Genomic DNA, 22,982 nt, shown 5'->3' on the forward strand with positions numbered 1-22,982 from the left:
CACATGCAAACAAAATCACAAACATTTGTATGCCTCATTGCATCATTTCTAATAATAATAATCCAGTAACATTCTATTTTCAGGGTATTATAATTCAAATGATAAATTGTGAGTTATTCTACAAAACATCATTAAAGGTAGGGTAGGTAAGTTTGAGAAACCGGCTCGAGATCGCTAGAATTTGAAAATTCACAACCGGAGAAAATCTGCCACTTCCTTATAGAGCCCCTCCTCCAACACACACGAACGCGCACATGACCAATGAGGGCACGAGATAAGTTTGTGCCCCGATGGAAGGCTGACAGGCAGGTAGGCCATCCAGTTATTTTAGCCGGGCCGGCTAAAATGATTAGTCGTACTTTTTACAGTATTACGGCTTCCACAGATGACATTTTATGGATTTTTTGTCAAAGCACTGAAGATATTCATTGCTATCGGGATGTTAAGAGCATTCCATGGAATATAACAAAAAGTGTATCTCGAGCCGGTTTCTCAAACTTACCTACCCCACCTTTAAGCGTTACTTTTATAAAACAGCCTCTGGTGATGCACTGATAAAAGTATGATTGTACTTTCTAGCAATTTGTGTATGTTATTGTACATCATTTTAAATGGAAATGGAAATGTGAAAACACATTTTTTGGGGAAACTGTAAGAATAAATACCAGCAGTCACAAAATAGGCTCTCCGGTGTTAAACATGTGTGTCCACTGGATTTTTGCTGATAAACAAGAGGAGATGTCATATAATTAAAGACTAATGCATTATATTTGAGTTGGCATCAATCTACCTGAATGAATGAGATGACTACACATGTTTCATGACTGCAACATCTGTGCTAAAACATGCATTATCTTTATGTCTCATTGAATCTTGTTATGATGGATTCCCATGCAGTGATCTGATACTTAACCATTTATAAAGGCTATTTGAAGAGAATGCTTTCACAACCACAACAAAGCTCCTCAATCTTAATGCAGTCTTCAATTTCCTGTGTCAAAATGTTAAATTTATAAAAATGGCTTGACATCGTGCTTCACAATAAGTTAGGTGGACATTTCATACAATAATATATCAAACAGAATTACACACAATAAATGATAAAAGTAACTTTATTTAAAACAACATCTTATTGAGCAATCATGTGAGTATAAAGAAAAATACAAATACAAATCACAACTATAACCTGGATTCTTTATTCTGATAATCAGTCGCGCTCTCTCCATTTTCATCTTCCTTTGCTTTCTTCCGTCTTCCCCTGTTTAAACATTAACAGAAGATTTAGCAACAGTTTAACAGCAGTGCTATTAAAGGTCATGTTGGACTTTACATTTCTCCTGACACTACAAACAGTCTTGTGCTGCATGTGAAAGAGCACAAAGCTTTCAAACGTGCAACATGCATCATATACTGTAACATAAAAATATAAATAACGGCAATATAGTAACCAATTTCGACGTCCATTTGCTCTTCATTGAAGATAAAAGCAATCACAAAAAATACTTGAACGTGTCATTGCCTCACAACTAAAATCCCCCCTCAGCTCCAATGACCACTTTGAGCCATTTCAATCCGGTTTCCGATCAAAACACAGCACCGAAACAGCTCTTCTCAAAATCACAAACGACCTCCTCCTCTCCTCTGACTCCGGCAACCTGAACATCCTTGTTACGTCCCCACTAAGGTCTAGGGGACCTGGAGACAACACACAACAACCAATAAAATGAGAGTCAGCGTAAAGGTTTGACAAAAGGTTTATTCTTGTAAACCTTTTAAACTGAACAGAACCTTACAGAAATACTCTGTGTGTGAGGAGGAGGAGGAGTCAACGGATTGTGCCAAACAAAAGAAACAAGCATAACAAAACCAGGCCTATCTCTACGTCTATCCTTTGAAACCAAAACTCAAACAAAAACCCTCACTACCTAAACTACTCAGAATTGGACAAAAACAGAATACAGGGGTGGCAACAATCCGCTAACCTAGTGTGTCTTAACATTAGTTATCTACGTGATGAGAAGTGTACAGGGTACCCCAGACTTACCTAACTACTCCACCTCTCAACACACACACTTTCAACAAAGATTATACAAAATAAAGAGAAATGTTTTCTCTACAAGGCAGTCAATTGCAGGCTCCTCCAGCAGCAATCTACCCAGAGTGAGAGAGCGAGAAGACTTCCTGGGTGCCTCCTTTATGGTCGGCCCTGGCTGCTGATAGGCCAGCTGAGGGTGAGAGGATCCAATCAGCCATCAGACTCTGGTGCACAGGCAGGTCCTCATCAACTGCTGATTAGCTGTGCAGAAGACAGGGAGAAGAGAAAAACAGGAGGGAAGGAGAATCACACAAGTACAGCCTGCCTGGCACGTAACACCCCCACACATATAAATCCAAACAGTATGTTTGGACCTGACAATAAACATAGCAAATCATTTCCTGGTTATCAGGAAGATGAGACAAATAATTGGGCAAATCAGCCAATACCTCAGTATTGCCCCCTGTGGTGTTGCACTGCGCATCACCAACTCATCCTCATTTGAGCTCACCCTTGAAACTGAAGCCATAGGAGAGACGGTTGTCTCCACCTGGTGAGCTTTGGAAGATTCATTTTGGTCATCCCTGGTGCAGTACTTCTTCAGCATGTTGATATGACACACTCTCGTAGGACGTCTGCGGTCAGGTGTTTGAATGACGTAATTTGTTTCACCGAGCTTCTTATCTACAACATAAGGACCAGAACATTTAGTAGACAGAGCAGAACCAGGTACAGGCAGTAGAACCAACACCTTGTCACCTGGCTGAAACAAGCGCTCTACCGCCTTCTGGTCGTAGCGTTTCTTCATCTTCCCTTGAGTAGAGGTCAGAGCTTCCCTAGCCAAGGAGCAAGCACGATGTAGACGATCCCTTAGTTTGGCGACATACTCCGGAATACTGCAAACTTTTTTCGTTGGCATGATCAAATGCTCTTTAAGAACTCTTAAAGGACCTCTGACCTCATGTCCAAACACTAGCTCAGCAGGACTAAAACCTAGAGACTCCTGAACAGCTTCACGGGCAGCAAATAACACAAAAGGAACACCGTCATCCCAATCTTTTTGAGACTCGTGGCAATGTTTTCTTAACATGCATTTCATAGTCTGGTGAAACCTCTCTAATGCCCCCTGACTTTCAGGATGATATGGGCTGGATGTCACATGCTTGATACCTAAAGTGTCAAGTACCCGGGCAAACACTTTAGACATGAAGTTGGTACCTTGGTCTGTTTGAACTACCTTCGGTAGACCAAACATGGAGAAAAACTTCAGAAGTGCCTTGGTGATGACCGGGGCAGTGATCTTCCGTAGTGGGATGGCTTCTGGAAACCTAGTGGAGGCACACATGACAGTTAAGAGAAACTGGTTTCCAGTTTTAGTTTTTGGCAAGGGTCCCACACAATCCACAATCACCCTTTCGAATGGCTCTCCCATTACCGGAATGGGAATGAGGGGAGCAGGGTGAATCACCTGATTCGGTTTACCAGCCATTTGGCACTCATGACATGTTCGACAATAAAGAACTACATCAGACTTGAGTCCTGGCCAAAAGAAGTGTTTTAAAACTCTCCCATACGTTTTTGTCACCCCCATGTGACCTGACCACGGATGATCATGAGCCAAGGACATCACCTGAGAACGATAGGCTGTTGGCACGACAACCTGATAAATTGCAAAGGAGTCTGACTCCTCACAGGCATCACTAATCCAGCGACGCTTTAATAGGCCATCTTCCATAATGTAGGCCATCTTATTTGACCTGGCCTCTTCCTGACTGATAACAGAAGAGAGACATTTAGAAAGTGTTTCATCACTTATCTGTGCTGCCATGAATTCTTCCCGAGAGGCAGGCAGGTGTACAAGCCCTGAGCTGTTACTGGGTGATCCAGCACCAGCAGACCGGGCCTCCTCTGGCAGTCGGTCCGACACAGTCATGGCATCAAGAAACTGCCCTGTAGCAAGAAAAGAATCAGACAAGTCCTCTCCATATTTCTTTGACTGGGCTCTTGTAACCACACAAGCAGGAAAGATTTCGGGAGGTACTTCAGCTGATTTCCCTGTGTCTAAACTTAGATCAGGAGAATCTATGACCTCAGGTACTGGTTTAACTTTTCCCCCAGCCAAGTCATTACTGAGGATAAAATCAACACCTTTGATGGGCAAGGCAGGGAGGACAGCTACTTTAAAGAATCCTTTGACAAGCGATGAGTGAATATAAACATTGTGCAAAGGAGCCGCAACCAGTGTCATGCCTACCCCTTGAACAACAGCACTTGATCCACATGATGATCTGGAGGTTAAAGGTAAGATGCCTTCTCTAATAATAGACTGAGAACCTCCTGTGTCCCTTAGTACCTGTACTGGCAGCTGGTCTTTAGGATCCCCTGTTAAAGAAACAAAGCCCTTTGAAATAAAGGGTTTGAAACAGGGATCAGGTACATCATCTTCCTGGGACATTCCTATGTCTGATAGGGACACTCCTTTAATGAGTCCCATGCCTTTTGGCGTTTGAAAGCGTTGCGAAAATTGCTGTTTACGCTTTAAGAAATGACACCCTGAAATAAGGTGTCCTGTTTTATGGCAGTAGTTACACTCACGGGGCCCCCGTGGAGGTGACGGTGGTCCTCTAGACCTTTCAAAAGTTGTGGTGCCACGATCAGGTCTTCCGATTTGTGATACTGTAGTGTTATCTGGGCGCAAGGGAGAAGAAAACACAGTCTTGTGAGTGAGCATAAATTCATCCGCTAAGACAGCTGCCTTAGCCAGTGAAGTGACCTTCTGTTCATTTAAGAATATCACCATTCTTTCAGGCAAAGAATTCTTAAAATCTTCCAAGAGAAGTAACTGACGAAGAGACTCAAAATGATCCTTCACTTCATTAGCTGCACACCATTTATCAAAGAGAATGCCCTTCTCCCGTGCAAACTCAACAAATGTCTGCGTAGCAGACTTTTTATGGTTTCTGAACTTTTGTCTGTAAGCCTCCGGCACAAGCTCATAAGCACGCAAGATTGACTCTTTAAGCACTTCGTACTGCAAGCTTTCTTCCAAAGAAAGTGAAGATACCACTTCCTGAGCTTTTCCTACTAATTTGCACTGAAGTAGGATTGGCCACATGTCTTTAGGCCAGACTAGTGCGGTAGCAATTCTCTCAAAAGCACAAAAATATGAGTCAACTTCCGACTCTTTAAAAGTTGGCACCAAAGCAATATTTTTACTAACATCAAAACTTCTGGTATGGACTGCATGCGAAGGTATTGACCTCTCAAATCTCTGCTCTGAAGAGATTCTCAGGGAATCAACTTCAAGCCGCTTTAACGTGATTTCAGCTTCTATCTCTAACTTGCGAATCTGCAGTTTGAAATCATAGTCCGCTCTACGCACCATTTCCTTCTCCTGGGCCTCCAGCTGAAGACGGGCAAGACGAACCTTCAGTTTGGCACTACTACTTGCACCAAAGCTACCCGGAGAGAAAGCCTCAAACCTAGGAAGCGTTGCAGGAGGAGCTCCAGGTTTAACCTTGTCAATTCTAGGTGTAGCTAATACAGCACGACCCTTCTGTTCTATAAAGGAAGCACCAACTACACGTTCACCATCATCATCAATAGACACATCAGCCGTAGTCTGTGTTGACATGCCTGGGATTACAAGAATTTTTAACTCCTCTAGTTTTTGCAGGATTTCATCTCTTAGATCTTTTTTTACTCTATACTTGTCTACTGAAATGTTAAAGTGAGCTGCAACACATAACATGTCATCTTTGCGACAGGAATACAACTTATCAACACTTGGACTTTCAATAAAATCCTGTAAGTCAAAACCCATTTTTTCAGCAACTTTACAACAGCCACAATGACTTCAATATTATTGGTTATCTTTAGCTCAGGAAAATTTAAATCCCGGATGAGCCCCCATTTGTGTTACGTCCCCACTAAGGTCTAGGGGACCTGGAGACAATAACACACAACAACCAATAAAATGAGAGTCAGCGTAAAGGTTTGACAAAAGGTTTATTCTTGTAAACCTTTTAAACTGAACAGAACCTTACAGAAATACTCTGTGTGTGAGGAGGAGGAGGAGGAGTCAAAGGATTGTGCCAAACAAAAGAAACAAGCATAACAAAACCAGGCCTATCTCTACGTCTATCCTTTGAAACCAAAACTCAAACAAAAACCCTCACTACCTAAACTACTCAGAATTGGACAAAAACAGAATACAGGGGTGGCAACAATCCGCTAACCTAGTGTGTCTTAACATTAGTTATCTACGTGATGAGAAGTGTACAGGGTACCCCAGACTTACCTAACTACTCCACCTCTCAACACACACACTTTCAACAAAGATTATACAAAATAAAGAGAAATGTTTTCTCTACAAGGCAGTCAATTGCAGGCTCCTCCAGCAGCAATCTACCCAGAGTGAGAGAGCGAGAAGACTTCCTGGGTGCCTCCTTTATGGTCGGCCCTGGCTGCTGATAGGCCAGCTGAGGGTGAGAGGATCCAATCAGCCATCAGACTCTGGTGCACAGGCAGGTCCTCATCAACTGCTGATTAGCTGTGCAGAAGACAGGGAGAAGAGAAAAACAGGAGGGAAGGAGAATCACACAAGTACAGCCTGCCTGGCACGTAACAATCCTCATCCTCCTCGACCTCACCGCAGCATTCGACACCATCAACCACACCATCCTGCTGTCCCTCCTCGAATCATCACTCAACATCACCGACACTGCACTCTCCTGGCTGAAATCCTACCTCACCGACAGACATCAGTTTATCAACATCAATAACTGCACCTTCTCCACTGCTCCTCTGTCCCAAGGCGTCCCCCAGGGATCGGTGCTTGGCCCCCTCCTCTTCATCCTCTACATGCTCCCCCTTGGCAAAATCATTCGTCGCCACAACCTTCAATTTCACTGCTATACCGATGACATCCAACTTTATATCTCAACAAAAAACATCATCCCCACAACACACTCCACTCTCACCAACTGTCTCTCAGAAATAAAAGCATGGATCCAAACAAGCTATCTCCAACTGAACAGTGCCAAATCAGACATCATCATCATCGGCCCCCCATCCCGTACCAAAACCATCCAGAATGTCAACTTTACCATTGACAGCAACACTCTATCCCCCCCCCCCCCCCCCCTCACAACCGCAACCTCGGAGTCATCTTCGACAGTCAGCTCAAATTCAATCACCACATCAATCACATCACCAGGACTGCCTTTTTCCACCTCAAAAACATTACCTGTCTCCGCCCATCACTCTCCTCCTCTGCTGCTGAAACCCTGATTCATGCATTCATCACATCACGACTCGACTACTGCAATAGCATCCTCTACGGCAGTGGTTCTCAACTGGTCAGGCCTCGGGACCCACTTTTTCCTTTGTCAATAAATCGCGACCCGAAATTTGAACCACTCAAATCTATTCAACAACAAATCGTGCTGTAATATATACGCTTTTCAGCGTACAATATTAATTAAGTGAAGTACAGTGCATATATCCCTTATATCCCTTCACAGAACTAAAGTATGCTTTTAAAGAAGGTTTAATGAGATGATGGAATCAAAGCTGAACTGTATAACATAAAAAGGCAGACATGCTGAAAACCCAACCCCAGAAGGGGCTCTGGGGGAGATTTTTAGAAATACTAACATATAAACTACACATGCTGGTACACTCTGAGAAGAAAATAAATAAATCTATTACTACCCGACATATTAATAATATTTTATGCCATTGTTTGTTTTTCACTTTGTTCTGACAGCTGAACTTGTCTGTGTGAATTACTTTAAATTGTGGGTAGGGTAGATAGCCCCCATTGTTCTGTGAGCTGTCAATCATCAAACCGGGGGTCATATTTCATTATGTGTTCATTTGTATCTGAAGTTGTACCCATGGATGTATAAAGAATAGTTGACTTCCGGCAACAATCTTGATTCTGATTGGCCAGAAGACTCGAAAAAACATCAGCAAAGATGTTTTATTGAGAAGATGATCACTACGTGACAGAAATTTTCAAAACCGTTTAAGGTCTCCGGTACTTCCAGTCCAAGCCTACTGCATGCACAGCGTTAGAAAATCGGACTTTCAAAATAAAAATGTGAAATTTTCCCCAAGACAAAAAATAAATAAAAATAGTTTAATAATTTTTTTTTTTCAATTTTTTTTTTCTTCACTCACACATCTGCGACCCACTCGAAACGGGTTCGCGACCCACCAGTTGCTCTACGGCATACCATCCAACCTGATCAATAAACTCCAACATATCCAGAACTCTGCTGCCCGCCTCCTCACCCACACCCGCTCCCGAGACCACATCACTCCCGTCCTCCAGAACCTCCACTGGCTCCCCGTCCGACAAAGAATCGACTTCAAAGTCCTCCTCATTACTCACAAAGCCCTCAACAACCAGGATAGCCGTGGGAACATGTTTCAAATGGGGGGTGCTGTGGGGATGACACCAGGGCCGGTTCTGACCAATGTGCTGCCCTAGGCAAGATTTTAGCTGGCAATGAAAAACCTCTACAAAAGACCAATACACTACAAAAAGAGAAACGTATTGACATGGTGGACAACTTATATAAAAAGGCTTAAAATGTATTTAGTATTATATCAACATGTTTTAATTAGGGGGTAGTCGTCACATCCTCGGGGGGTCCGGGGGTGCCCCCCCGCGAAGATTTTTGTTAACATTTTAAAGTAAAATGCTTCAATCTGGTGAACTTTGAGCACCCAATTACTAGAGACTGATCTAGGGGGTACAACTCTAAACACCCATATGAAAAAGATCGGTTTTCATTTTATTAATCAAATAAGTATATGAACATAACCAACAACCTACCATAGCCAATAACAAATAAATGTTCAAACTTATTTTATTTTTGTGGTTCATTTATATCTTATTTTACCTATTAACATTTATTTATTCATACATATTTTTTATTCTCTCCAATTTTAAACGATATGTTTGGTTACCGTCCTATAGTATACATTGGAATGATTTCAAACCTGTTGTTATTTATCCTAATAATTATAAAGGTGTGCCTTGGAAATATTTGTTTACATAAATTGTGATCAAAACGTTTGAGACCCACTGAGATAACTAAGACTAAAGTGAACTATCTAAACACTCAGAGTCCTTTACCTCACTGAGCCTCTCAGTCTGACAGGAGAGAGAACTCTCCCTCCACATTATTGTAGAATCTCTCTCTCTCTCTCTCTCTCTCTATTATATTTGTATTTAATCTTGTGGAAGTGCAGATCCCCTGTCCTCCACCAGGGGGTGCTGCAGCACCCCTACTTCCCACGGCCCTGCCCCCCCTACCTCACAGACCTGCTGCACCACCACACCCCCTCCTGCTGCCTCCGCTCATCAGAAGCCAACTGCACTGACCTCACCACCTTCAAAAAACTTACAAAAACTCACCTCTTCAATTTCGCTTTTAATGTGTGATTGTTTTTGTATTGCTTGATTTTAATTTGACTTTAACTATATATATGTATTTGTTGTTCTTTTCTTTTCACTATATCTGTAAAGCGTCTTTGAGCACCTGTAAAATAAATCTATTATTATTATTATTATTATTATTATGAATCAGTGAGAGTGGTATAAAGAGTTTCCCCTTAACTATGATGATACAGAATCTTAATGTGATCAAGAGGACTTGGAACTACATCTGTAGTAGAGACGTGTATAAAGAAACACTGTGACGAGTAGACATGCAGTATGTGAGTAGTGCAACTTGCTGTCGTGTATGCTCACCCGCATATCGGCTGCATTTGTGCCATGGTTTCTGGTAAAGGCTTTCCAAAAGTTTCTGGCAGCAGGAAACACAAGAGGGCCCCACAAAGGGCAAACCCACCCATCAATATATATGGTAATGCCTTGTTGTATTGTCCTGCAAAAAAGCAGAAAATACCACAATAAAGGCAAGGAATGACTCATTAAACAAATATAATTATTTGTACGACTGTGTGTATTGTAATTTAGATGAAAAAAACAACAACGGTTCTATGCTTTCTGAACAATTATTTTTGAGAGAAAAACTTGTTTCAGCACATTTTCAGCAAACTAAAGCTTGAAGTAAAGAGAAGAGACCCAGGGCGTTCTTAATGCAGTAGGGCTTCAATTAAAGATGTCGATTTTTAAACCTTTTTTTTTATGAAATGTTAAAAAAGTGAACAATAGTGATTCACAGTGCGTCATAGGCTACAAAAATGCCTTCGGTTTGCTTATTCTGTCTGATTAAATCCTTAAAGCTAGAGAAAAACATATTTGACTTTTCTTTACTTTTAATTAAAAAAGTAAGTATACCGTATACCTTAAAGGTAGGGTACTGTAGGTAAGTTTGAGAAACCGGCTCGAGATACACTTTTTGTTATATTCCATGGAATGCTCTTAACATCCCGATAGCAATGAATATCTTAAAGCTCCCATGTCATGCTTTTCCGGTTATTACCCGTCCCCTTGTGTGTTATGAAGGTTTTTATGCATGTAAACGGTGTGCAGAGTCAAAACCCTCAAAGTACACCCTGTAGCGAGTAAAACTCTAACACAGAAAATACCTCCCCAAAATGCCTCGTTGGAGATACGTCACTGCCCATTTGAGTCTTCCATTTAGTTCCGGGTACCGCCTGATGTCATGCGGTACCCGGAACGAAATGGACCAATCCCGAAGAGCTATGGCCACACCAGCAGCGTCGTGTTCCTCCTCCAGAGGTTCGAAGAACCGGCATTTCACAGACGAAAGCTTCCAAAACATTGCCCAGTTTGAGGCCGGATATGCACAGCTTGTTTGGACCGTTTGGAGCAGGGGAAGATCTGGGTATACAACCTGTAAGTTTGCATTGTTATTTGTGTATTTATCAAACAAGACTGTTTAAATGTGTAAACTGTGTTGGACTGCTAAGCCATTGACACAGTGCTAACTAAGTTGCTAGAGTTTCCATATATCAACTCTAATATCAGCAGATGGCCTTGCATACATGTATCTCATAGCAGGAGAATGTCTGCATTCACACACAAAATACCTATTGACAGTATACTCCGGGTGATTTGCCGGTCAGTCGCGAAACGTAATTACATTATAGCTGGCGTAGCGATCTAACACACGGAGCTAGAGCTAGTTTCGGTCAGAAAAACATTTTTGTGATGCTACGTTGCTAGCGTTTAAATATATCAACTACAATGTCAGCAGATGGCCTTACATGTTTGTCATGGCAGGAGAATGTCTGCAGTCACACACACGGAATACTCATACAGTATACTGTACTGTGATTTACCGTACATTGTGACCGTACATATACTGCATGTAGCTAACGAGGCTAGCTGTATGCTAGCGCAAAACAATGTATTCATGCAAGTTACATTGTATGACCGAACGTAGCAGAATACCCGTATACGATTGCAATTATAAACACGTTATTGCTAGCCTAATATGAACCACTAGCTTTTGTTCATAGTAGTTTTATTACACTGCATTATAGTTGCCTTTCCTCCAAGCTAACGTTCATATCGTGTTAGCTACCAAGGTAAACAAAGCTAGGTTAGCATATTAGCAGGCAAGCTGTTCATTACACAACTACTACTAACGAATCTAAAACAACTAAGTTTCTCTAATATTTTGTGATTTGCATTTGATTTCGTCCAGCCAGATCCTGGCGGACAATCCATGACGGGGAAGGGATTCTACTACTACTGAGGGTGCTAAAAGGCACCGCACCGACTGTGCGCAGGCAAGATGCGAGGAGGAGGAATGGATGATATACCGTGTATATATGTATATTTATGTTCATTTTGTACATTTCTAAAAATAAAGTTTAATGGAAATACTTAGTAGGCCTATCCTTTCTTCCCTGAATTCATATATAGCAAACCATGATTTGATTTCTCATCAAACAGTAGTAGTTTATAACGGGTAAAAATAACTTACTCTTTGTTATGAGAGTAGCTCGTAGGCCACAACGGAAAGACAAGGAGACATACACGAGTTTACAAAACCACGGCACATTTATTGTAGTAAATGCAGAGACAGGTGGTCGAGGGGAGAGGGTCGCTCAGTTCGTCCTTCTGCAGCCGCTTTGGAGAGAGACTCCGGGCCGCTGGGATTAATAGCACCGGCTACGGAGGTGTCCGTGATCGCGCTGATTACCCTCTTCAGCTCCACCCCACCGTAAGACAAAGGCCCTGAGGCCGTCACACTCTTCTATAACAACAGTTAAAAATATATATGTATATAAAATATACCGCTGTACCGACGCCATGATAAGACTGATGTTACGCTGAGAGCAGCCGGGAAAAGCACTGACATGGGCGCAGCCTCTCTGGTGGTTGACTAATCAGAACGAGTGGCCGAGCTGACCAATCGGAGCACACTAGGCTCACAGGGAGGGGGGGGCAAGAGCTCCAACGAGTCGTTTAGTGGAGAAAGTGAATACTGCTGAATACACATGCTTGACAGAGATGCTGTATGCGAAACCAATGTGAGTTTGGAAAATTGCACAGTATAAATCTATTTTAGTATACCTCAACAATGTAATTATGATCAGTGGAAATGGCCATGACATGGGCCCTTTAAGTGCTTTGACAAAAAATCCATAAAAAAATGTCATCTGTGGAAGCCGTAATACTGTAAAAAGTATGACCAATCATTTTAGCCGGCCCGGCTAAAATAACTGGATGGCCTACCTGCCTGTCAGCCTTCCATCTGTGCACAAACTTATCTCGTGCCCTCATTGGTCATGTGCGCGTTCGTGTGTGTTGGAGGAGGGGCTCTATAAGGAAGTGGCAGATTTTCTCCGGTTGTGTTATTTCAAATTCTAGCGATCTCGAGCCGGTTTCTCAAACTTACCTACCCTACCTTTAAGCTTCAGATGTTCAACTTACGCTTTCTATATGTCATAAAAAATGTCAAATTTGAGAAGATTGAACCATCAAATATTTGGCTTTTTGCTTCAAAAAGGCAGAATCAATTGTTTGAATATCGATTCATTCTTAGTGGCTGGACAAATCAACTCTTCAACTGTACAACAGCTGCAGCTCTACACTACAGAAATAAGAAAATAATAATAAACTGAATTGATCAGAAAGACATGCCCTCACACTTGCTAAATGCTCAAAATATAAAACGTATTACTTACCCAGGTAAATGATAAAAGGGGAGACGATGCTTCCAATGCGAGCTGCCATGGAACAGCAGCCCATCGCTGTGCTTCTGATGACGGTGGGGAAGAGCTCCGATGAGAACGTGTACACCACACAAAATGCAGATGTCATGCCAAATCTGCCCAAAATCTCCAACAACACAGGCACAATCTCTGAATCTATAAGGCAATAAGAAGAAGAGGCATATGAAATATACGATACATCCAACACATCTAAAGCCAATTAAATGAGCCTTGTTTTTCCTTCTGACTTGTGAAAATTATATATTTTAATTGTTTTACTATAGTCCAGAGGTGTGGACTTGAGTCACATGACTTGGACTAGAGTCAGACTCGAGTCACCAATTTGATGACTTTGGACTCGACTTGACAAAATCACAAAACACTTGCGACTCGACTTGGACTTGAACACCAATGACTTGGTCCCACCTCTGCTATAGTCCAATACTTTTATCACCAGCAAAACTAATGAAATTCCTAAAAGTCTAAGCTGTACAATTTGGATCTATTTGGATCCTAACAGTGTACGCTGCTTGTGATTCGTCCTTGGAATGTCGCCACACAAATCCAATTTATAACACTTTAAATGCAAGGGTTGATCATTATTTTATCTCAATTGGCGAAAATGACTTAACACGTTTATATAAATACACATTGTAATAGAAGATGGTATTTTTCTTTTATATATATATTTAAAATCACAACTGTTGTCAACCAGAACTATGTACATGTTGTTGTTCATGTTATGCTGCCAAGATTTAGCATTCCGTCCATTAAGTGTGACAGAACAGTTTTATTGATCTATAGAAAGCAAAGTATTACCTGTTGGGATGATGTGAACACAGAGGATCATCACGCCTCCGAAGAAGAGTGTAGAAGATTGGCACAAGTGCCTGGAGCAGTATTGGAGCAGTAACAAGGCTATTATGTAAGCCGGCAATTGTACTAAGCCAGACAGGAAGCAGTTTAAAAAAGGGTCGCCGTTCAGGTTTGAAGTGTTAAGGACTAACGCATAGTAGCCAATGGTGACAACAATCCTGCAGAGACATTCAAGACAACAAATTGAGTACACATAGGATGGGAGACACACATTTGGGATGGATCTGTAATATTTACATTGTTTTGTAGAGTGATTTTTTTTAGTTAAAGAGAAGATTGTAGACGTACCACAGCATTGAGCACAGCACTGTAATGGAGAACATATTGCAGCTGCTCACAATAACTGAAAAGTTGTATCTCTTGTCTTTCCTAGACATTGCATCGTCAATCTTGGAAAAAGAAGAAAATACATTTGCAACAATTAAAAACATCAAATCCTAAACTGTGAAAATAGCCCTGCACTCATGTAACACACATTTGACACTGGCAGTTTTTAAAATAAAAAAGTTGGATGTTAGAATCAGTCAAATGTACTGTAGTTGAGTAAAAAGTACAGAATTCAGAATACAGAATAGTATATTGAGTTGATACTTGACTACAATTGCCTTAGTGAAATTGCTGACCTGAAATGCAATACTCTCAAGACATGGACTTAAAATCACACTGTACATTTTACATTTATATCCAATGTAATATTTAATATTCCATTCCTTACATACTTATATATGTATATATATATACATACATATATAAGTATGTATATATATATATGTATTTATATATATATATATATATATATATATATATATATATATATATATATATATATATAGTATCCTGCTTTATATTTATATGTATATATTCTACTTTTTAATGCTATTTTATTGCTATTGAGATGACATTTTGGAATGTTTATTTCTTTTAATTTTTATTGTACAATGCCATGTATTTTTATGCTGCTGCAACACAAACATTTCCCAACTTGGGATCAATAAAGTACTTCTTATCTTATCTTACAACAGGAAGACTATGCTATGTAAAAAACACAATAAGTAAACTCTTTTTACTTTTACTAACATTCTGAGTCAGGAATGGTTTATTTGTATAACTTGTTAAAAATAAACTAGCAGCTTACCTCAGCTTGTGTGAAAATGGCCTTTGGAGGCTCTACATTGTTGCTCTTAGCAGCTCCTATCAGTATGGCCTCCGCCTCCTCCACTCTGCCCCGAGACAGCAGCCAGCGAGGAGACTCTGGGACTAACCTGTAGAACAGGGAAACAACAATATCAGCACATTTACATACATAGTTACCATTTGGACTAAATGCAAAACATTTTGACAATGTTTACCTATAAGATTAAAGCATATGGAGATAGCCATTATATTAGCTATTAGAGAAAAGAAAGCCTTGTTTACCTATAAGATTAAAACATATGGAGATAGCCATTATATTAGCTATAAGAGAAAAGAAAGCCTTAGTGATGAATAACTAGTTGGTTTAGCAAATACACATCTGGTCGATCACCACTGTATCTCACAGGAACATGCTACTTTCTTAAAGTTTCTACTTACAAGTTCCTTTCAATATAAATGTGTTCTCACCATGCAAGCAACGTACGGTTTCTGTATGAGAGAGCAAGCTTTAATACAATACATAGAAATTACTTACTAGGGATTGCCATGAGTTTATACTGTTTAACAGCACTTTTTTTGCTACATATACACACTTATTTATTGATAAATACAATGATAAATTGACCCTGTTCTCTACCAACGTTTCAATGTTTTGAATGGGACGCAGTGTTGCTACTGCTATCTATGAACATCTGAACAGTTTGCAGGAGATATGCTCCTGTTTATATGCTTTGTTGACGAACGCTTACACAAGCTGATCGTGTCTGTTGATCCGAAGTAACACATATGAGAGCAAATAAGATGTATTAGGTCAGTTCAGTTACATTTCATGGCTGATCCGCAAAGTGCAGAAAAGATAGCTTCAACCACAGACTGGCAAAAAGCTCTTAGACTTTTATTTAATTCAGAGCCACAGTTGAAGGTCAGTGTTCTACAGACACTACACATTCTGAAAGTGTTGGATGCAGACCTGATGTTAAATGTCCCTCCCTAATTCTTACCACCATATAGGGACGTAGATCAGTCCAGAGGCAGCCATGGGAATCAGCAGCATCCGCCAATCACGGATGAAGTAGGCTACAGCTGGCATTGCCAGGTAACCCATGGCTGAGCTCATAAACACACCCATGGAGCAGAAGATCACTCTGGACTTTGGGCTTAGTATTTCAGTTCCTGTACCAAAATAAATGAGAGAATATCAATAAAAACCTGAGACTGGAGTTTCTGAGTGATTTTGCCGGTCAGTTCTGTTGGGGGACTTTATGTGAGATCAATAGCCAATCAGAATCAGAATCACTACATTGATCTGTGTTTTGAAAGATTGCATTACACACTTGAATACACCACAGTTTTTATCACAAACTTGTGTTTTACTCTACCAGGTTAGAGAGAACAACATGACATCTACAAACTTCTCAAGCAGTATTAACAGGGGCGGCGCCAGGGGGTAGCTTGGAGTTGCTATAGCAACTCCAACAATTGGCCTAGCAACAGCTTAGCAACCCCATTGTTTTGTTATGAAAATGCATCTATATATATTTATACATATTCTCGCGAGATCTATCAGGGGTTGTTGTAAGTTAAAGCGTGAACTGTTACTTGGCTAATGTTGTTATAATTCTCAGTGTGTGAACACAGATCGAAAATGGAAAGATTTCTTACAAGTCAGCGTAAACGACCGCCATCTCCAACGGAGCCGGTCCAGCCGGACAACCCTGTGTGTGTGTGTGTGTGTGTGTGTGTGTGTGTGTGTGTGTGTGTGTGTGTGTGTGTGTGTGTGTGTGTGGGTGTGTGTGTGTGTGTGTGTGTGTGTGTCAGTCTGTTTGCGGTGTGGTGATGAGGTTAAATGCCACAGCATGCCAGTTGAAACAGTGAACGATCGCTATTGTGCACTTGTACGCTTAGGGTGTAATGGTATTATACACAAATATTGTAGGAGCACAGAAACAGTGTTCAAATTCTGCTTTTACAAACTTATTTTGGTTGTGCTTACCTTGCAAAGTAATGTTATAAGTGTCAAAGGAATGTTTTAATGTAAATATTAATGATAATATTGTAGCGTGTCCAAGTTAATAGTTATTTCAGTTATCAGATGTGCACAGTTTAGTACATTTGTAAAGTTATTTAGGCAATGTTGTTGGTGGGAGATAGGGAGAGACCGCCCCTTCCAGGTGTGTGTGTGCGTTTTCCGGTGTGTGTGGAGGGAGTACGAGACGGTAGGAGTTGTGTTCGAGTGTGGGGAAAAGTCATAATGAGTGTTATACTATTGATTGGCTCTGTAAGGCGTGGCTGTGGCCGTCAATACCATAAAATAAAGAGAACATTTTCGACATTGAAGGCTCGTGATCTGTGATCTTGAATAGCGGTGAACGCGACAATATGAACAGGCTCGTGCTTGTCCCACTGGTATTGTTTGTTTATTTATTTTGAAAATTAACTAGCAACACCGTGCTGTCATATAGCAACTGCTAAGCTACTGCAGCAAAAGAATCCTGGCGCCGCCCATGAGTATCAAATATAACATGTTCCAAATCCTGACTTGAAAACATACCTAGCACAAATGCAATGGTATAGTTGGAGAAGCCGCCAGCACCAACAAAGAAGAAAATGAAGCAGAAGATCTCCCAGTTTGGAGAGAATATCTGTGCAGTGATCGCCACTGTCTGAAGAATCATCATGAGAAAGAGGGCTGGCCTCCTTCCATACCTGTGAATGAAATACAGTTTAGTGAGTTAGTAACTGTAATTCTAATATTATAATTGATTGTTAAAGTATTCAGACTATGAAGTACCAACCTGTCAGACATCTGGCCTGAGATAAATGCTCCCACTAGCACACCGATGTAATTGATCGAGGTAGACAGTGGAAGTTTGTACTTATTGTCACACACCAAGTCCCACTGCAAAAACAACACGTTTTCTTTAGGGCATAGCTGTGTGAAAATGAATCACCTCTATTTCATATGCGTCCCATTTTTATGATAACTAAGACACAGTTTAATCACAGTTATAAAGCTGTACAATAACCAAATGTATATCATATAACAGTAGTAATATTCAAAGCCTAGTAGAAGAAGTAGCTGATGCAAAATATCAAACACATATAAATGTTATTATGAGTAATAGTGGCCGCAACAACACACAACAGGTCACTTTTGTGTGAGCATCATTATAAGCAGCAGTCGTAGTAATCACATTGTTGTAAACTTTAATTATAATAATTATTCTTCTTTTGTTGATTCTAGCAACTTTTAGCTTCCTGAAAACTAGACACTTTGATGAAACCGGAACACAAAAATTACACTTCAGAGCTTTGAATTGATGTCAGACACTGAAGATTAATTGAAAGTTACGGCTGTAGACTTGACAAAAACACTTTCTGAGACACCATATTGACACAGCCTCTGCCAAAACCAACTCTGACGTTCTCCCATGTCACTGACATGTTAACCACTTCTAAAAACATAATCAATATTATACTTCATGACTGCCCTGTTATCGTCTGAAGAAGTGATTATTTTATGGTCATGTCTAGGCCACAGCTGTGGTTAAATGCCAAGTACAAAGAAAGGGCCTTCCTTATCACACCGGTAACTCTCCCAAGGCTGTTTGCCTGTGTTTGGACAGAGAATTCAGAGGAGAGCAAAAAGCTAAAACGATTAGAACATAAACTAAATGGCCATATGAATAATTCCCTATCAGACCAACACACTCTCACTCCCTAAGCGTCCAGGAGCGACGCTTGGTCAGGGTCCCGTGGCGTCCAGTTGTGACGCGCCGAGGCTCCTTCAGCTTCATAAACGGACACAAAGGGCTTTCAACTGATTGCAATGTATTCCCATCAGCGGCGGTATTTGACGCTTAGGGAAGCACGGCATTCGTTTGTGTCGGAGGCTGTTAAAGGCAATGTGAGCGTGCATTCCCATTGGATAACGGAGAATTGTACACCCAGAAGTAAGTATTCCCCTTACTGTCGATTGATTTGACAGTGATATCTCCACTACTCATCAACTCAAAAACATTATCCTTGTTAATTAAACGACATTGATAGGTTTTTAGTGTGTGTACAATGCTTTTGTCACGTTTTCCCCTTCAATTCTGAGAAACAAGTCGTTTTCTATGAGTTTTGGATGGCCGAAGACATTACATTACCCACAATCCTCTGTAGCAACCATAGACTGTATACAAAAATTAAATAATACATTATTCCGAGTGTGCTTGCTTTTCTCTTTGAAAGTCATCACATAACGGCATTGTAATACACGTTTCGGCTGCATTAAATATGACATATCTGCCGTAGTTAACTCTATTTATAGAGCCCTGATGACAAGACTTCTAGACAAAAGGAACTGCCGAAAAAACTGAAAACTTGACGTGGATCTTAAATATATAAGCAATTAAACAACATCTTACATTTCTTTTCACACAATACGTCTCCTTGCAGTATCAACACTAATTCGGCTGACTTTTATATTTGATCCAATTGGTAGATAGGCTGTATTTACGCCATAACGGTGCACAGCTGATAGAAAGGGACACCTACTGGTTAAAGCACGTTATTGCATTTTATAATTTTATTATTAGATATTAATAGGAGGATGTGCAAAACAGACAAACTAATAAGGCTTTATTTAAACATTAAAGAATACTTTAGGTTAAGGTCTTCTTTTGAATAAGAAAAAAGCTTTGGGGGTATAGAAGATGAATATGGAGGGATGAAACCCTCTTTGATGGTCACACATGCAGAGCACACAGCACACACAGTGAAATTTGTATCTACAGATAAATATTAAGCCTGACAAAGTACTTAACGTCTAATATATTGCTTTCCTGCAATGTTAACTATGTTTAAGCACTTATTTTAACTGATATTATACATATGTATTATACTCTTATAAGATGTATGTAGATAGTATAAGAAATGTGCAGAATATGACAATGTAATAGTGGAGGTACACACATATTGATAGATGTCTTGTAATGCACTGTTGAGGAACCTGCGACCCAAGTTTTTCATTCATTGCATAACTACACCGTAGTTGTGTATAATATGATATGTCAATAAACCTTAGAAAATCTTGAAATCTTGAAAGGGATGTGCAAAATAGTCATTATATACAGTCTTTAATGTCAATAAACCTTAGAAAATCTTGAAATCTTGAATGGGATGTGCAAAATAGTCATTATATACAGTCTTTAATTAACTATTAGCAGTGGCGTTTTTATATGTACAAAAGTGGTGGGGCACAAAAAACTTAGATATCTATATATAAGCTTCTGCAGTGACGTGCAGTGAGGTTCATGGCTGGTGAGGCACTGGCACTGACTCTTCAGGTTTACAAATATTATATTTTGACCTAAACCAAAATACAATATTATTTTCAAAAGCTTTTTTTGTCTGATGCTTCGATTAATTTTAAACAGACAGTTCAACAAAAGGATACCCAAAAAATGTAATTTTATCATTTAAATATTGAATTGTTCTCTTAGTAAGATCCCATTTTCAAAAAATTGCGGTCTTACCTTGACTTGAAGATGAAGTCCATTTGCCTATCCTTCTGGACAAAAATTTCTATAACTTTTTTGTAAAAGTCCTCCTTATCTTCTTGTAGTTTCAAAAGTCTATCATAAATCTAATCGATAGATTTATGATAAAAAAATTATAAAAGTAGGGTAGACATGTGGATGTTATCCGGCTGAACAAAACGTGCATTTATCTAACAGGTACGTTTCCCACAGATCTTATTTCGAGCTATTTTCTAAAATCCTATGGAGAAACCTCATTGCTTTTTTGCAGCTTACTTCCTGGTTTTAGGACGCGTCACTGCAGCTCTCTCGTCTCCTCTTCACACACCACACTTTTCGCGGCACACGTACTTACAGCTCTGAATGATGTGAGATGACGTATGGTGGGGATGGCAGCTCTGTGCCCCTATGGTCTTTTTTTTTGCCACACACATTACATTGAAAAATACTCTGAGCATGCGCAGTGTAGTTTTTACAGTCACCGTTCACTTTGACAGTGAGAGGGTGGGGCATGATCAGGTTTTGTCCCACATGGCTCAAAACGGCACTGTAGACACTAATTAGAAGAACACAGACTAAAACAGCAATGTACAGACGAATCAGATGATTAAACATGACCTTAAAATATATTTTATATTTTTTTTTATTTCTTTTTTTGCATCTCTTTGCATTTTTTGTAATCATTATGTGTAATACTTTCTGCTGACACTAGGTGGGGCTGTGCCCCTGCCCCTAATGACCAGTCGCCACTGACTATTAGTAGAGAATAACGACGAGTAAAGAATATACTTTATAGGGATCCTATTAATATCTAATAATACAATTATAAAATGCAATAACGTGCTTTAACCAGTAGGTGTCCCTTTCTATCAGCTGTGCACCGTTATGGCGTAAATACAGCCTATCTACCAATTGGATCAAATATAAAAGTCAGCCGAATTAGTGTTGATACTGCAAGGAGACGTATTGTGTGAAAAGAAATGTAAGATGTTGTTTAATTGCTTATATATTTAAGATCCACGTCAAGTTTTCAGTTTTGGCGGCAGTTCCTGTTTGTCTAGAAGTCTTGTCATCAGGGCACTATAAATAGAGTTAACTACGGCAGATATGTAATATTTAATGCAGCCGAAACGTGTATTACAATGCCGTTATGTGATGACTTTCAAAGAGAAAAGCAAGCACACTCGGAATAATGTATTATTTCATTTTTTTATACAGTCTATGGTTGCTACAGAGGATTGTGGGTAATGTAATGTCTTCGGCCATCCAAAACTCATAGAAAACGACTTGTTTCTCAGAATTGAAGGGGAAAACGTGACAAAAGCATTGTACACACACTAAAACCTATCAATGTCGTTTAATTAACAAGGATAATCTGGTGTTTTTGAGTTGATGAGTAGTGGAGATATCACTGTCAAATCAATCGACAGTAAGGGGAATACTTACTTCCGGGTGTTCAATTCTCCGTTATCCAATGGGAATGGACGCTCACATTGCCTTTAACAGCCTCCGACACAAACGAATGCCGTGCTTCCCTAAGCGTCAAATACTGCCGCCGATGGGAATACATTGCAATCAGTTGAAAGCCCTTTGCGTCCGTTTATAAAGCTGAAGGAGCCTCGGCGCGTCACAACTGGATGCCACGGGACCCTAACCAAGCGTCGCTCCTGGACGCTTAGGGAGTGAGAGTGTGTTGAAAACAAATGATATGACCATGTCTCTGTGGAAACCACGAAAATATGCTCAAATTGAAAATAATTGATGACTTATTATGACTCACCTCTGTGACAATGGTTGACTGGTAGATTTCTTTGCTGTATGTCCACCCATCCAGACACTTCTCCAGAGGAATTTCACTCACATTTACATCCACATTTGGGATGATATTATTCTGAGAGTAGTTTCTGACAATGTCCAGGTTAAGTCTTGAGCAAGAGCTGCTCTTTGAGATGCCATCAACCATTTCCAAAGGGATCGTCTCATTTCTCCACACCTCGCTGATACTGTAGTTATCAGGAATAAAGCACTTGTGTGGAGGGGTATCACCTACAAATACGATATAGGCGCCAATAAATCCATTCGGCAGGATGCTGAAGGCCATTGCTAAGAAAATCCTTAGCTGAAAGGGTCCCCAAGATCCAAGAAAAGACGTGATTGTGTCATAATCTCTAATTTCCGAGCTGTCCATTACTTCATTAGTCATTGGCATTTAAAAAGGAAAAAGGTAAGCAGACACTGAG

The 22,982-nt window shown here is 40.2% G+C and overlaps 1 protein-coding gene across 1 annotated transcript; it reads right to left on the reverse strand.

Moving 5' to 3' along the window:
- Positions 1-1,134: 1,134 nt before the first annotated feature.
- Positions 1,135-22,930, reverse strand: LOC117490606 (solute carrier family 22 member 4-like). Its single transcript, XM_034140366.1, has 10 exons — positions 22,523-22,930; positions 18,013-18,116; positions 17,769-17,923; positions 16,219-16,390; positions 15,219-15,345; positions 14,372-14,472; positions 14,027-14,241; positions 13,181-13,363; positions 9,804-9,939; positions 1,135-1,258 (listed from the first exon to the last, which is right to left on the reverse strand). Exons 1-10 carry the CDS (start codon positions 22,928-22,930, stop codon positions 1,180-1,182), a joined length of 1,680 nt encoding a protein of 559 aa, XP_033996257.1. The 3' UTR covers positions 1,135-1,179.
- Positions 22,931-22,982: the final 52 nt, after the last annotated feature.

The sequence above is a fragment of the Trematomus bernacchii genome, unplaced genomic scaffold (assembly GCF_902827165.1).
Source record: "Trematomus bernacchii unplaced genomic scaffold, fTreBer1.1, whole genome shotgun sequence".
Classification (NCBI taxonomy): Eukaryota; Metazoa; Chordata; class Actinopteri; order Perciformes; family Nototheniidae; genus Trematomus; species Trematomus bernacchii.